This window comes from Electrophorus electricus, chromosome 9 (genome assembly GCF_013358815.1).
Source record: "Electrophorus electricus isolate fEleEle1 chromosome 9, fEleEle1.pri, whole genome shotgun sequence".
In the NCBI taxonomy this organism is placed as follows: domain Eukaryota; kingdom Metazoa; phylum Chordata; class Actinopteri; order Gymnotiformes; family Gymnotidae; genus Electrophorus; species Electrophorus electricus.
In genome coordinates, this window is record NC_049543.1 from 11,338,584 (window position 1) to 11,355,000 (window position 16,417).

At 46.0% G+C, this 16,417-nt stretch overlaps 1 protein-coding gene across 1 annotated transcript in view; it reads right to left on the reverse strand.

Annotated features, from left to right (window-relative positions):
* ank2a (ankyrin 2a, neuronal) overlaps nt 1-16,417 on the reverse strand; it is an 82,557-nt gene that overhangs the window by 37,527 nt on the left and 28,613 nt on the right. The window contains exons 16-27 of the mRNA XM_035530027.1: nt 16,111-16,308; nt 15,402-15,500; nt 14,963-15,061; nt 13,837-14,034; nt 12,063-12,161; nt 10,535-10,633; nt 8,201-8,299; nt 7,998-8,096; nt 6,927-6,999; nt 6,129-6,255; nt 5,185-5,260; nt 3,681-3,784 (exon numbers count right to left, since the gene is read on the reverse strand). Coding sequence (XP_035385920.1) covers nt 3,681-3,784; nt 5,185-5,260; nt 6,129-6,255; nt 6,927-6,999; nt 7,998-8,096; nt 8,201-8,299; nt 10,535-10,633; nt 12,063-12,161; nt 13,837-14,034; nt 14,963-15,061; nt 15,402-15,500; nt 16,111-16,308 — 1,370 coding nt within the window. The remainder of the gene's footprint in view (nt 1-3,680; nt 3,785-5,184; nt 5,261-6,128; nt 6,256-6,926; nt 7,000-7,997; nt 8,097-8,200; nt 8,300-10,534; nt 10,634-12,062; nt 12,162-13,836; nt 14,035-14,962; nt 15,062-15,401; nt 15,501-16,110; nt 16,309-16,417) is intronic.

Here is a 16,417-nt window from a genome sequence, read left to right on the forward strand (position 1 = left end):
GAGGGAGTGAGAGAGGGAGGGAGAGGGTGAGGGAGCGAGAGAGAGATGGATAGAGAGAGAGTTTTAGAGAGAGAGGGAGTGGAAAAGAGAGGGAGCGAGAGAGAGAGAGAGAGAGAGAGAGAGAGAGAGATGGATAGAGAAGGGGGGTAGAGAGAGAGAGAGAGAGTACACCACAAGAAAGAAATAGAGGAAACTGCAGCATTGATTCATGGTCTGCATAGGAGTGCCTATGTAGCAGTGTGTAATGTGGAGATTGTGTGTAGCAGTGTGTAATGTGGAGATTGTGTGTAGCAGTGTGTAATGTGGGGTTTGTGTGTAGCAGTGTGTAATGTGGGGTTTGTGTGTAGCAGTGTGTAATGTGGAGATTGTGTGTAGCAGTGTGTAATGTGGGGTTTGTGTGTAGCAGTGTGTAATGTGGGGTTTGTGTGTAGCAGTGTGTAATGTGGAGATTGTGTGTAGCAGTGTGTAATGTGGAGATTGTGTGTAGCAGTGTGTAATGTGGGGTTTGTGTGTAGCAGTGTGTAATGTGGGGTTTGTGTGTAGCAGTGTGTAATGTGGAGATTGTGTGTAGCAGTGTGTAATGTGGGGTTTGTGTGTAGCAGTGTGTAATGTGGGGTTTGTGTGTAGCAGTGTGTAATGTGGAGATTGTGTGTAGCAGTGTGTAATGTGGAGATTGTGTGTAGCAGTGTGTAATGTGGGGTTTGTGTGTAGCAGTGTGTAATGTGGGGTTTGTGTGTAGCAGTGTGTAATGTGGAGATTGTGTGTAGCAGTGTGTAATGTGGGGTTTGTGTGTAGCAGTGTGTAATGTGGGGTTTGTGTGTAGCAGTGTGTAATGTGGAGATTGTGTGTAGCAGTGTGTAATGTGGGGTTTGTGTGTAGCAGTGTGTAATGTGGGGTTTGTGTGTAGCAGTGTGTAATGTGGGGTTTGTGTGTAGCAGTGTGTAATGTGGGGTTTGTGTGTAGCAGTGTGTAATGTGGGGTTTGTATCAGTGTGTAATGTGGGGTTTGTGTGTAGCAGTGTGTAATGTGGGGTTTGTGTGTAGCAGTGTGTAATGTGGGGTTTGTAGCAGTGTGTAATGTGGGGTTTGTGTGTAGCAGTGTGTAATGTGGGGTTTGTGTGTAGCAGTGTGTAATGTGGGGTTTGTGTGTAGCAGTGTGTAATGTGGGGTTTGTATCAGTGTGTAATGTGGGGTTTGTGTGTAGCAGTGTGTAATGTGGGGTTTGTGTGTAGCAGTGTGTAATGTGGGGTTTGTGTGTAGCAGTGTGTAATGTGGGGTTTGTAGCAGTGTGTAATGTGGGGTTTGTATCAGTGTGTAATGTGGGGTTTGTGTGTAGCAGTGTGTAATGTGGGGTTTGTGTGTAGCAGTGTGTAATGTGGAGATTGTGTGTAGCAGTGTGTAATGTGGGGTTTGTGTGTAGCAGTGTGTAATGTGGGGTTTGTGTGTAGCAGTGTGTAATGTGGAGATTGTGTGTAGCAGTGTGTAATGTGGGGTTTGTGTGTAGCAGTGTGTAATGTGGGGTTTGTGTGTAGCAGTGTGTAATGTGGAGATTGTGTGTAGCAGTGTGTAATGTGGGGTTTGTGTGCAGCAGTGTGTAATGTGGGGTTTGTGTGTAGCAGTGTGTAATGTGGAGATTGTGTGTAGCAGTGTGTAATGTGGAGATTGTGTGTAGCAGTGTGTAATGTGGGGTTTGTGTGTAGCAGTGTGTAATGTGGGGTTTGTGTGTAGCAGTGTGTAATGTGGGGTTTGTGTGTAGCAGTGTGTAATGTGGGGTTTGTGTGTAGCAGTGTGTAATGTGGGGTTTGTATCAGTGTGTAATGTGGGGTTTGTGTGTAGCAGTGTGTAATGTGGGGTTTGTGTGTAGCAGTGTGTAATGTGGGGTTTGTAGCAGTGTGTAATGTGGGGTTTATGTGTAGCAGTGTGTAATGTGGGGTTTGTGTGTAGCAGTGTGTAATGTGGGGTTTGTGTGTAGCAGTGTGTAATGTGGGGTTTGTATCAGTGTGTAATGTGGGGTTTGTGTGTAGCAGTGTGTAATGTGGGGTTTGTAGCAGTGTGTAATGTGGGGTTTGTATCAGTGTGTAATGTGGGGTTTGTGTGTAGCAGTGTGTAATGTGGGGTTTGTGTGTAGCAGTGTGTAATGTGGGGTTTGTAGCAGTGTGTAATGTGGGGTTTGTGTGTAGCAGTGTGTAATGTGGGGTTTGTGTGTAGCAGTGTGTAATGTGGGGTTTGTGTGTAGCAGTGTGTAATGTGGAGATTGTGTGTAGCAGTGTGTAATGTGGGGGTTTGTGCGTAGCAGTGTGTAATGTGGGGTTTGTGTGTAGCAGTGTGTAATGTGGGGTTTGTGTGTAGCAGTGTGTAATGTGGGGTTTGTAGCAGTGTGTAATGTGGGGTTTGTGTGTAGCAGTGTGTAATGTGGGGTTTGTGTGTAGCAGTGTGTAATGTGGAGATTGTGTGTAGCAGTGTGTAATGTGGAGATTGTGTGTAGCAGTGTGTAATGTGGAGATTGTGTGTAGCAGTGTGTAATGTGGGGTTTGTGTGTAGCAGTGTGTAATGTGGGGTTTGTGTGTAGCAGTGTGTAATGTGGGGTTTGTATCAGTGTGTAATGTGGGGTTTGTGTGTAGCAGTGTGTAATGTGGGGTTTGTGTGTAGCAGTGTGTAATGTGGGGTTTGTAGCAGTGTGTAATGTGGGGTTTGTGTGTAGCAGTGTGTAATGTGGGGTTTGTGTGTAGCAGTGTGTAATGTGGGGTTTGTGTGTAGCAGTGTGTAATGTGGGGTTTGTATCAGTGTGTAATGTGGGGTTTGTGTGTAGCAGTGTGTAATGTGGGGTTTGTAGCAGTGTGTAATGTGGGGTTTGTATCAGTGTGTAATGTGGGGTTTGTGTGTAGCAGTGTGTAATGTGGGGTTTGTGTGTAGCAGTGTGTAATGTGGGGTTTGTAGCAGTGTGTAATGTGGGGTTTGTGTGTAGCAGTGTGTAATGTGGGGTTTGTGTGTAGCAGTGTGTAATGTGGAGATTGTGTGTAGCAGTGTGTAATGTGGGGGTTTGTGCGTAGCAGTGTGTAATGTGGGGTTTGTGTGTAGCAGTGTGTAATGTGGGGTTTGTGTGTAGCAGTGTGTAATGTGGGGTTTGTAGCAGTGTGTAATGTGGGGTTTGTGTGTAGCAGTGTGTAATGTGGGGTTTCTGTGTAGCAGTGTGTAATGTGGAGATTGTGTGTAGCAGTCTGTAATGTGGGGGTTTGTGCGTAGCAGTATGTAATATGGGGTTTGTGTGTAGCAGTGTGTAATGTGGGGTTTGTGTGTAGCAGTGTGTAGCAGTGTGTAATGTGGGGTTTGTGTGTAGCAGTGTGTAATGTGGGGGTTTGTGCATAGCAGTGTGTAATGTGGGGGTCTGTGCGTAGCAGTGTGTAATGTGGGGGTTTGTGTGTAGCAGTGTGTAATGTGGGGTTTGTGTGTAGCAGTGTGTAATGTGGGGTTTGTGTGTAGCAGTTTGTAATGTGGGGTTTGTGCGTAGCAGTGTGTAACGTGGGGTTTGTGCGTAGCAGTGTGTAATGTGGGGTTTCTGTGTAGCAGTGTGTAATGTGGGGTTTGTGTGTAGCAGTGTGTAATGTGGGGTTTCTGTGTAGCAGTGTGTAATGTGGGGTTTGTGTGCAGCAGTGTGTAATGTGGGGTTGTGTGTTTACTGACCCAGACTGCAGCAGTGTGTTGGTTAACACTACGTTATCTAGGTGTTCTGCTCCCCAGCTCAGCCGAAACGAATCTCTTTCATTCTCTCTGGAGAGAGCAGACACCTGCCAACAGACAACACAGTCACCCCTGATACTGACCTTACCAACCCTAACCACACCCCTGATACTGACCTTACCAACCCTAACCACACCCCTGATACTGACCTTACCAACCCTAACCACACCCCTGATACTGACCTTACCAACCCTAACCACAACCCCTGATGCTGACCTTACCAACCCTAACCACACACCTGATACTGACCTTACCAACCCTAACCACACCCCTGATACTGACCTTACCAACCCTAACCACACCCCTGATACTGACCTTACCAACCCTAACCACACCCCTGATACTGACCTTACCACCCTAACCACACCCCTGATACTGACCTTACCAACCGTAACCACACCCGATACTGACCTTACCACCCTAACCACACCCCTGATACTGACCTTACCAACCCTAACCACACCCCTGATACTGACCTTACCAACCCTAACCACACCCGATACTGACCTTACCACCCTAACCACACCCTTGCTACTGACCTTACCAACCCTAACCACACCCGATACTGACCTTACCACCCTAACCACACCCCTGATACTGACCTTACCAACCCTTACCACACCCCTGATACTGACCTTACCAACCCTAACCACACCCCTGATACTGACCTTACCAACCCTAACCACACCCCTGATATTACCAACCTTAACCACAGCCTTCCAGTAATTCAGAGATAAGATGATTGAAGCTAAGACCACTTTCAGGAATTCACATCCTGTAATGGTTAAACCCCCACTACCACTCCTATGAAGAGCTTCAGGGACAAGTATCAAACTGTGTTTAGAGTTAGGAAGTAATTAAATGGTTGTATCTTCTTTTACACAGTAGGATGGAGTAAGTACCTCCACCTGGTGGATGGAGGTGATCATGTCTTACTAAGTGACTGTTATATGTGTACCTGATACTCCAGCTGAGCTGAAACTACTTACACCAGTACTTATGACACAGATGGAGGATGTACCTGGGGGTGTACCTGGTGACTACGTGGTGTGTACATGGTGTGTATTATGTACCTTGTGTGAACCTGGTGTGTAGTACGTACCTTGTGTGTACCTGGTGTGTATCTAGTGTGTACCTGGTGTGGAGTATGTACCTGGCATGTATACCTGGTGCGTACCTGGTGTGGAGTGTGTACATGGTGAGTATCTGGTGTGTACCTGTTGTGGAGTGTGTACCTGGTGTGGAGTGTATACCTCGTGTGTACCTGGTTTGGAGTGTGTACCTGGTGTGTACCTGGTGTGGAGCGTGTACCTGGTGAGTACCTGGTGTGTAGTACATACCTTGTGTGTACCTGGTGTGTACCTTGTGTGTACCTGGTGTGGAGTGTGTACCTGGTCTGTACCTGATGTGGAGTGTGTATCTGGTGTGGAGTGTATGTCTTCTGTACCTGGTGACTGGAGATCATATCTTCGATCAAAACTCCCTCCCTCTGGTAAGGTAGATGGGGTGGAGTCTGGTGGACCCTTTGAGAGAAACACCTGCAGAGGTTAGCTATCCAGGACTTTGTGTGAGTGTGTGTGTGTGTGTGTGTGTGTGTATGACCTGCTGAGGTTAGCTATCCAGGGCTTTGCGTGTGTGTGTGTGTGTATGACCTGCAAAGGTTAGCTAGCCAGGGCTTTGTGTGTGTGTGTATGACCTAGAGAAGTTAGCTATCCAGGACTTTGTGTGTGTGTTTGTATGACCTGCAGAGGTTAGCTATCCAGGGCTTTGTGTGTGTGTGTTTGTATGACCTGCAGAGGTTAGCTATCCAGCGCTTTGTGTGTGTGTGTGTGTGTGTGTGTGTATGTGTGTGTGTGTATGACCTAGAGAGAGGTTAGTTATCCAGGGCTTTGTGTGAGTGTGTGTGTGTGTGTATGACCTGCAGAGGTTAGCTAGCCAGGGCTTTGTGTGTGTGTGTATGACCTAGAGAAGTTAGCTATCCAGGGCTTTGTGTGTGTGTGTGTGTGTATGACCTGCTGAGGTTAGCTATCCAGGGCTGTGCATGTGTGTGTGTGTGTGTATGACCTGCAGAGGTTAGCTAGCCAGGGCTTTGTGTGTGTGTGTATGTGTGTGCGTGTATGACCTAGAGAGGTTAGCTATCCAGGGCTTTGTGTGTGTGTGTGTATGAACTGCTGAGGTTAGCTATCCAGGGCTTTGCATGTGTGTGTGTGTGTATGACCTAGAGAGGTTAGCCATCCAAGGCTGTTTGTGTATGAGTGAGAGGATCTGTTCAAGAGTGTGTGCATGGGTGGGTGGTTCTAGTGTTTGCATGTGTGTGCAGTTCTAGTGTGTGTGCATGTGTGTGCAGTTCTAGAGTGTGTGCATGTGTGTGTGGTTCTAGAGTGTGTGTACCTGTCCAGGTTGTGGCTGAGGTAGCTCATGCCATCCAGGTATTGTCCGTGTAGAGAGTCATCGCCCAGCTCTCTGAGGTCCTCTGCTCTGAGATACTCACCACCATCACCTGTCATAGTGTCCTCGCCTGTGTGAACACACATACATACACACTGTTGTTAAATATCCCACTACACTGAAGATGTGGGGTGTGTATCAGTGTTTAGTGAGGCCAGTAACTCCACTGCACTGCAGATGTGGGGTGTGTATCAGTGTTTAGTGAGACCTATAACCCCACTACACTGAAGATGTGGGGTGTGTATCACAGTGTTTAGTGAGGCCAGTAACTCCACTGCACTGCAGATGTGGGGTGTGTATCAGTGTTTAGTGAGACCTATAACCCCACTACACTGAAGATGTGGGGTGTGTATCACAGTGTTTAGTGAGGCCAGTAACTCCACTGCACTGCAGATGTAGGGTGTGTATCAGTGTTTAGTGAGACCTATAACCCCACTACACTGCAGATGTGGGGTGTGTATCACAGTGTTTAGTGAGACCTATAACCCCACTACACTGCAGATGTGGGGTGTGTATCACAGTGTTTAGTGAGACCGGTAACTCCACTACACTGCAGATGTGGGTTACTGATAACTGATAAAGAGACGAGTGAAACACTACAATGCTTTTGGAAAATTGGACTCAATCATACAGATTACAAATGTTAGAATTTACATGCTGGTTGAGTTATTTAGCCAGAGTTAGTTATGTACATTTTTGAGCACATTTATCTTTAACCAATCACAGAACAGAGACACTCACCTTCCTCATCAGAAACATCTAGAACTTCAGTCATTGTTTCTGGAACATTCAATTTGTGCTTTTCTGTTACCGTCTGTAGAACATCAAGAGCAGATAATTAACAGCAAACGATCAGCATTACCGCACACCACGACCAACATTAACACAATGAACATCACGACCAACATTAACACTGAACACCATAACCAACATTAACACTGAGCAACACAACCAAAATTAACACACTGAACAACAGGAACAATATAAACAATACTGATATTAACCATATTAATATTTTTCTGAACACCAGACAGTTCTGAGAAAATCTATATAGGACAAAAACATGAATGCTGTGTTCAGTTCAGGTCTGTAGAGGATCTACAGGTTCTGAGAGCATGTTTGGAGCTCCATGCTCACCCTCCAGCAGCACTGTGGAGGATCTACAGGTTCTGAGAGCATGTTTGGATCTCCATGCTCACCTTCCAACAGGACTGTGGAGGATCTACATGTTCTGAGAGCATGTTTGGATCTCCATGCTCACCCTCCAGCAGGACTGTGGAGGATCTACAGGTTCTTAGAGCATGTTTGGAGCTCCATGCTCACCCTCCAGCAGGACTGTGGAGGATCTACATGTTCTGAGAGCATGTTTGGAGCTCCATGCTCACCTTCCAGCAGCACTGTGGAGGATCTACATGTTCTGAGAGCATGTTTGGATCTCCATGCTCACCCTCCATCAGCACTGTGGAGGATCTACATGTTCTGAGAGCATGTTTGGATCTCCATGCTCACCCTCCAGCAGCACTGTGGAGGATCTACAGGTTCTTAGAGCATGTTTGGATCTCCATGCTCACCTTCCAACAGGACTGTGGAGGATCAACATGTTCTGAGAGCATGTTTGGATCTCCATGCTCACCCTCCAGCAGCACTGTGGAGGATCTACAGGTTCTGAGAGCATGTTTGGAGCTCCACACTTATCCTCCAGCAAGTCTACACATCCCCCACAACAGCACAGGTGTCAGTGTGTGTAGAGCATCCACAACACAGGACACTTACCTGGCCCAACTCAGAATGGGTGTGTGTGTGGTTACTCACAGTTGTCGTGGTAACGATCTCCTCTGTGACGACTTTCAGAGTATCCACTACGGAGATGTAGCCGAGACGCTTGGCAATGGAGAGGGCAGTGTTCCCGTTCTATAACACAGACATGTCAGTGTGTGTGTGTGTGTGTGTGTGTGTGTGTGTGTGTGTGTGTGTGTGTGTGAGTATGTGTGCGTGTGTGTGTGTGTGTGTGTTACCATAGTAAGAGCATTAGGCTTTGCACCATGCTGTAGTAGAATGTTGATTATGTGTGTGTTCCCTTGCTGGGCTGCTTGGTGAAGAGGCGTGTAGCCATTCTGCAGAAACACACATACAATAATAATAAACAAACTATCATAAACACAAACACACACAATAATAATAAACAAACTATCATAAACACAAACACACACAATAATAATAAATACACAATAATGAACACAGAAACACACCCACAATAATAATAAATACACAATAATAAACACAGAAACACATACACACACAATAATAATAAATACACAATAATAAACACAAACACACAATAATAATAAATACACAATAATGAACACAGAAACACACACACAATTATAATAAATACACAATAATAAACACAGAAACACAGTCAGAAACACATACACACACACACACACAATAATAATAAATACACAATAATGAACACAGAAACACACACACACAATAATAAATACACAATAATAAACACAGAAACACACACACAATAATTGTCACGGTACGGCCCCGCTCCCCTCAAATGTGTGCGTGTGCGTGTCTGTGCGTGTCCGTATTGCCACGCCCTCTTGCGTTGTGCACCTGATCCTTGTTGTGTGCAATTGTCATGAGTGTATATAAGTCTCGTGTCGTATCGTCAAGGTTGTCGGTGTTTGACCCAAGTAGTGTGTTCATGTGTGTTGAGTTGTGCTTATGATTAAAACGTATGTTCTGTTTCACGTGCCTCGTCCCCGCATCCTCAACCCGTTAAACGTCACAGAAACACCGACCGACCGAGGATGCCTGGGAAAGGCAATAAGAAGGAGGGGAGGCAAGGAAGTCAAGACCCTCCCACAGCACATGCAGCGAGGTCTCCCGTGTTCTTGGGCACCCTCCTGACTCCTGGGGTGGAAGCAGGGGAGTCATACGGAACCCCGGCGGACGACCGGGACTGGTATAACGATTTCCAGTCCTCGGAGTCAGACACTGTGGACCCCTACATTCCAGCGGTCAGACCTTCCCTCATCCTGGCCTCGCTTCATGGAGTTACCGGAGGGGATGAACCCGCCGATCGAGTTTGGGGGGGCGCTGTGTATGGTCCGGGATCGGACGGTGCAGAGTCCTGCGGAGAGCAGCCGGTCCAGGAGGACCGGTACTCGGAGATGGACTCTGCCGGGTCCTACGATCCCTACCTGGACGATCGTATGGGAGACACAGAGTATGGAGACACAGGAGTGCAGCGACGTCTGTCTGCAGTCGGAAAGGGGTTCCGATTGTGAGGAGGAAGCTCCTATGGAGGTAGAAGAGTACCCTCATAGGGATCTTCCCTCCCAAGGCGACGCCAAAAGCTCAGAGAGCAAGGAGACACCAGCACCCAAGGCACCGTCCAGGGCACGCCGCCCAGGTGCGAGCTGGCTAACACGGGCGGCTAGGAGGGAGGCACTGTTGTCAAATATGGACACTCCCCCGCCTGAGGCGAGGAGCTCTAGAGCATATGCGCCTCGTACAGGCAAAAAGGCAGCGGCACCGGTACCTGAACCGGGACAGTCGCCGCTACCTAGTCTGGGGAGGGACACTTTCCGCCAGGCTGGACAGTCTTTGACCCAGCCAACGACTGGGGGACTGGCTGGAGTTCCTTCCTCTTTCCCCGGACTATTGAATATGTGTGGTGTTGTTCATGTGCCTGTCCCTGTTACCGTGTCTGTCCTGATTACGATGAGTGCGTGTCTGTGCGTGTCCGTATTGCCACGCCCTCTTGTGTTGTGCACCTGATCCTTGTTGTGTGCAATTGTCATGAGTGTATATAAGTCTCGTGTCGTATCGTCAAGGTTGTCGGTGTTTGACCCATGTAGTGTGTTTATGTGTGTTGAGTTGTGCTTATGATTAAAACGTATGTTCTGTTTCACGTGCCTCGTCCCCGCATCCTCCTTAACCTGTTATACGTCACAATAATAAATACACAATAATAAACACAGAAACACATACACACACACACAATAATAATAATAAATACACAATAATAAACACAGAAACAGTCAGAAATTCAGTCAGAAAAAACACAAAACAATGCATGCACACAATTAGAAAAACAATACAGACAATGCATTCATACACACACAATGCATACACACAAAAAACACAGAAAAACATGCAGTCAGTAACACAGAACAATAGAAACACAGCAAGAAACACAAAAAACATCAAACACACATGCCCCCATCAGACAGACACAGAGACACACACACACACACACACCATTTCCAAGCCCCACCGAAGCACCCAATCATTGGCCCAGTGACTAAACTGAACTGCGAGTGATCTCTTACTCTGGTCTTGGCGTTGACAGTTGCTCCATGTTGTAAAAGGAAGTTGACCATTTTGACATTTCCATGATGACATGCCACGATCAGAGGTGTGTAACCCAACTGGAGAGATGAGAAGACAGGAATGACAACACCAGAGAAACACACAGGATCAGGCAAGGCACCTTAACTGGATCAAACACTCAACCTCAACTTCAACCTCCAGGTCTCAAAAAGAGCTTCATTTGAAGCACTTCAGGCAAAACTGGAAAAAGGACAGGATCGGTTGTTTTCTGTGGAGGACAGGGTTGGTTGTTGTCTATGGAGAACAGGGTTGGTTGTTGTCTATGGAGAACAGGGTTGGTTGTTGTCTATGGAGGACAGGATTGGTTGTTGTCTATGGAGGACAGGATTGGTTGTTTTCTGTGGAGAACAGGGTTGGTTGTTGTCTATGGAGAACAGGGTTGGTTGTTGTCTATGGAGGACAGGGTTGGTTGTTGTCTATGGAGGACAGGATTGGTTGTTTTCTGTGGAGGACAGGATTGGTTGTTTTCTGTGGAGGACAGGATTGGTTGTTTTCTGTGGAGGACAGGATTGGTTGTTGTCTATGGAGAACAGGGTTGGTTGTTCTCTATGGAGGACAGAATTGGTTGTTTTCTGTGGAGTACAGGATTGGTTGTTGTCTATGGAGGACAGAATTGGTTGTTTTCTGTGGAGGACAGGATTGGTTGTTTTCTGTGGAGGACAGGATTGGTTGTTTTCTGTGGAGGACAGGATTGGTTGTTTTCTGTGGAGGACAGGATTGGTTGTTGTCTATGGAAGACAGAATTGGTTGTTTTCTGTGGAGGACAGGATTGGTTGTTTTGTGTGTTTACTAATGTCCTGTGAAAAATCTTTATCTCATTAGCTTTAGTTGGTGCCTCAAATTAATATCATATTAATACGATCCTAATAACATGTCATATTATATCAAATTAGTAGGTCATCATTTTACTGACTATCCCATTAGTCTGACCTAATTTTCCAGAACTCTGACAGCTGCCTGTGACAGTCTTGCCCTGACGCTACAGATGACACCATTAGCACAGGAAAGGGGGTTGGGGAGGGCTGCCAGAGCTGGAGCTCCCCCTGGTGGTGGCGGCAGGTGGCAGCATCTTAACACAAGTTATATGTAGAATGAGTTTAAACAGAGTTATAGGGATTTATGGAAAATATATTTAAATATTTTTAACTTATTTGTTGAGGAGACGTCTCCTCCACCAGTAAGTCGCATTCACACATTCAAGCAACAATGTTGAACGTCAGCAAAAAAAAAAAAAGAATCCATGAACACTGACATGAACATTTTTTATTCCTCGTGTTCTTAAGATGCTTTTTAAATGATTTATGTTTTTTGTTATTAATTCAGTGTTTCTGTTTATGATGTTAAGCTGTTGTAATGTTTGGCACATTTCATGTTTCACTGTTTAAAAACTATGTTTTTATACTGGGGTATCGTGCCTTGTCAAACTTTTATAAATAAATGTAAATGTGTGTGTGTGTGTGTCCTTACCTTTGTCTGGTGGTCTAAGTTAGCACCATTTTCAACCAGAATCTCAGCCACATTCACTCTGTCCTCCTGGGCGCTGAGGTGGAGAGACGTCAGACCACTCTGACAGCAAGAAAGGGAAGAACGAGAGAATGAGGGAGAAAGGGAGAGAGGGAGAGAAAGAGAAAAAGAGAGGTAGTGTTTTGCTAACTGAAGCACAGGGTGTAAAGGCGTGTGTAACACTGTCTGTAGAGGTGTGTGTAAAGGTGTGTGTAAAGGTGTGTGTAGAGGTGTGTGTAGAGGTGTGTGCAATGGTGTGTGTAGAGGTGTGTGTAGAGGTGTGTGTAGAGGTGTGTGTAATGGTGTGTGTAGAGGTGTGTGTAAAGGTGTGTGTAGAGGTGTGTGTAGAGGTGTGTGCAATGGTGTGTGTAGAGGTGTGTGTAGAGGTGTGTGTAGAGGTGTGTGTAATGGTGTGTGTAGAGGTGTGTGTAGGGGTGTGTTGGAGGGGTGTGTGTAGAGGTGTGTGTAGAGGTGTGTTGGAGGGGTAGGTTGGAGGGGTGTGTGTAGAGGTGTGTGTAGAGGTGTGTGTAATGGTGTGTGTAGAGGTGTGTGTAGAGGTGTGTGCAATGGTGTGTGTAGAGGTGTGTGTAGAGGTGTGTGTAATGGTGTGTGTAGAGGTGTGTGTAGGGGTGTGTTGGAGGGGTGTGTGTAGAGGTGTGTGTAGAGGTGTGTTGGAGGGGTAGGTTGGAGGGGTGTGTGTAGAGGTGTGTGTAGGGGTGTGTGTAGAGGTGTGTGTAATGGTGTGTTGGAGGGGTGTGTGTAGAGGTGTGTGTAGAGGTGTGTGTAATGGTGTGTGTAGAGGTGTGTGTAGGGGTGTGTTGGAGGGGTGTGTGTAGAGGTGTGTGTAGAGGTGTGTTGGAGGGGTAGGTTGGAGGGGTGTGTGTAGAGGTGTGTGTAGGGGTGTGTGTAGAGGTGTGTGTAATGGTGTGTTGGAGGGGTGTGTGTAGAGGTGTGTGTAGAGGTGTGTTGGAGGGGTAGGTTGGAGGGGTGTGTGTAGAGGTGTGTGTAGAGGTGTGTGTAGAGGTGTGTGTAGAGGGGTGTGTGTAGAGGTGTGTGTAGAGGTGTGTTGGAGGGGTATGTGTAGAGGTGTGTGTAGAGGGGTGTGTAGAGGGGTGTTGGAGGGGTAGGTTGGAGGGGTGTGTTGGAGGGGTGTGTAGAGGTGTGTGTAGAGGTGTGTTGGAGGGGTGTGTGTAGAGGTGTGTGTAGAGGTGTGTGTAGAGGGGTGTGTAGAGGTGTGTTGGAGGGGTGTGTTGGAGGGGTGTGTGTAGAGGTGTGTGTAGAGGTGTGTGTAGAGGTGTGTTGGAGGGGTAGGTTGGAGGGGTGTGTGTAGAGGTGTGTGCAGAGGTGTGTTGGAGGGGTAGGTTGGAGGGGTGTGTGTAGAGGTGTGTGTAGAGGGGTGTTGGAGGGGTGTTGGAGGGGTGTGTGTAGAGGTGTGTGTAGAGGTGTGTGTAATGGTGTGTGTAGAGGTGTGTGTAGAGGTGTGTGTAATGGTGTGTGTAATGGTGTGTGTAGAGGTGTGTGTAGAGGGGTGTTGGAGGGGTAGGTTGGAGGGGTGTGTTGGAGGGGTGTGTGTAGAGGTGTGTGTAGAGGTGTGTGTAATGGTGTGTGTAGAGGGGTGTGTAGAGGTGTGTGTAGAGGTGTGTGTAGAGGTGTGTGTAGAGGGGTGTTGGAGGGGTGTGTTGGAGGGGTGTGTTGGAGGGGTGCTGCTCTGCTCTGCTCTGATCTGGTCTGCTCTCACCTTGGTGGGTGCGTTTACATGTGCCCCTCTCTCCAGCAACAGGGTGGCCATGTTGGGGTGACCCTCCTGGGCAGCAAGGTGGAGCGGGGTCACGCCCTGCCGTGTCACAGCTCCAGGCTTAGCCCCCCCTTGCAACAGTGCTGATGCTGCCTGCAGCTGATTCTTTTTCACAGCGATGTGCAGAGGAGTATAGCCATTCTACACACACACACACACACACAGGAGACAAATCCAACTCCATGGAACCCAAAAGCACACTGTACCTTGTCAGGCAGAATAAGAGTAATCAGAGAATAATAACTCATAAAAGAACCAGATTAACAGTCACTTGTATCCTTATAAAACAGCATCCAGGGCCCTGTGGCCACTTCAGAATTGGTGTTCAGTGTGTTGCTTTGTGTGTGTGTGAATATGAATCAATTTATAACCTCTGTGTGTGAATATGAATCAGTTCATAACCTCTGTATTTGAATATGAATCAGTTCATAACTTCTGAGTGTGTATATGAATCAGTTTATAACCTGTGTGTGAATATAAATCAATTTATAACCTCTGTGTGTGAATATGAATCAGTTTAGAACCTCCTGTGTATGAATATGAAGCAGACCATAACCTCTATGTTTGAATTTGAATCAGTTTAGAACCTCTGTGTGTGAATTTGAATCAGTTTATAACCTCCTGTGTTTGAATAGGAATCAGTTTATAACCTGTGTGTGTTGTTGTTTATTTATATATTAGTGATTTAATTATATATTTGTGGTTTATTTATATATTAGTATTTTATATATTAGCGATTTAATTATATAATAGTAGTTTAGTTAAATATTAGTGGTTTATTTATATATTAGAAGTTTATTTATTTATAGATTAGTGGTTTATTTATATATTAATAGTTTATTTATATATTAATAGTTTGTTTATATATTAGTGATTTAGTTATGTATTAGTGATTTATTTATATATTAGTTTTTTATTTGTATATTAGTGATTTATTTATATATTAGTAGTTTATTTATATAGTAGTGATTGATCTATATATTAGTGGCTAATTTATATATTAATTTTTATAAATTAGTGGTTTATTTGTGAGCAACCGTGTATATAGTGAACATCTGTGGTATATCACCTGTGCTGTGGTGTGTGGGGAGGCACCCTTCTCCAGTAACAACAGCGCCATCTGCTGGTTATCATAGTGAGCAGCAACATGAAGAGGAGTGAGGCCATTCTGAGGGAGTGACAAACAGAGAGAGAGAGAGAGAGAGAGAGAGAGAACAAGTTAGAGAGAATATGTGTGTGTGTGAGAGAGAAAGAGAGACAGAGAGTGAACAAGTGAGAGAGAATATGTGTGTGTGTGTGTGTGTGTGTGAGGGGGGGGTTAAAGGAAACTCAGTAAAAGCTGAAAAACTGCAATTCAAGAGACCTTGAGAAGAGAAAGACATACACATTTGGAACTAACATCTGGGTAAATACCCCAGACCCTCCAACAAGACATTCACACACACACACAGAGTAAATACAAACACACATCCACACACACTCAGTAAATAAGTGTTTCTGACTTCCACCTTTCCAGCATGGTCAGGCATGGCTCTGCGCTGCAGGAGAAGTTTGGCCACCTCCAGGCTTCCGTATTTAGCAGCAACATGGAGAGGAGTGAACCCTTTCTGTGAACCAAACACAGTCAACACTCACACACACTGTACACAATCCAGTGTCACACACACTGTACACAATCCAGTGTTACACACACTGTACACAATCCTGTGTTACACACACAGTACACAATCCTATGTTACACACACAGTACACAATCCTGCGTTACACACATGGTACACAATCCAGTGTTACACACACTGTACACAATCCAATGTTACACACACAGTACACAATCCTCTGTACAGGTTCGCTGGGAATCGTCCTTCTGGTGCTGAAGTCCAGGAGTGGGAATTTTTTCCACAGATTATCGAGAGGGAATGTTCTTTGTTCAATCTTCTTTGATCAAGATTATTTAAACACCTGTGTGCCATGTGCTATTCATCAAGAGTATTTAAACACCTGTGTGCCATGTGCTATTCATCAAGAGTATTTAAACACCTGTGTGCCATGTGCTATTGATCATCAGTATTTAAACACCTGTGTGCCATGTGCTATTGATCAGGAGTATTTAAACACATGTGTGTCGTGTGCTATTCATCATGAGTCATAAGACTGCCCTGCGGGTCTGCAAGGTGCTACCTAGCATATATGTATGTGTGTGTACGTGTGTGTATGCACCTTGGTAGCGAGTGAGTGTGAGGCTCCTGCCTCCAGCAGCACAGCAGCTGTGTGTAGCTGTCCCTCCCTGGCTGCGATGTGGAGGGGTGTGTATCCATTGGTGGTGGCAGCATCTGGGTGGGCCATGTGATGGAGGAGCAACTGCACTATCTCCGTCTGACCCAGCCTGGACGCGATATGGAGCGGAGTTTGCTCCTCCTGGACATCCAGGACCAGACCGACAGGGAAAGACACAGGACATGTCTATGTGTGAGAAACTGGATAAGTGTGTCTGTCAAATGCAGTACAATTAAAGGTGCATGTGTGT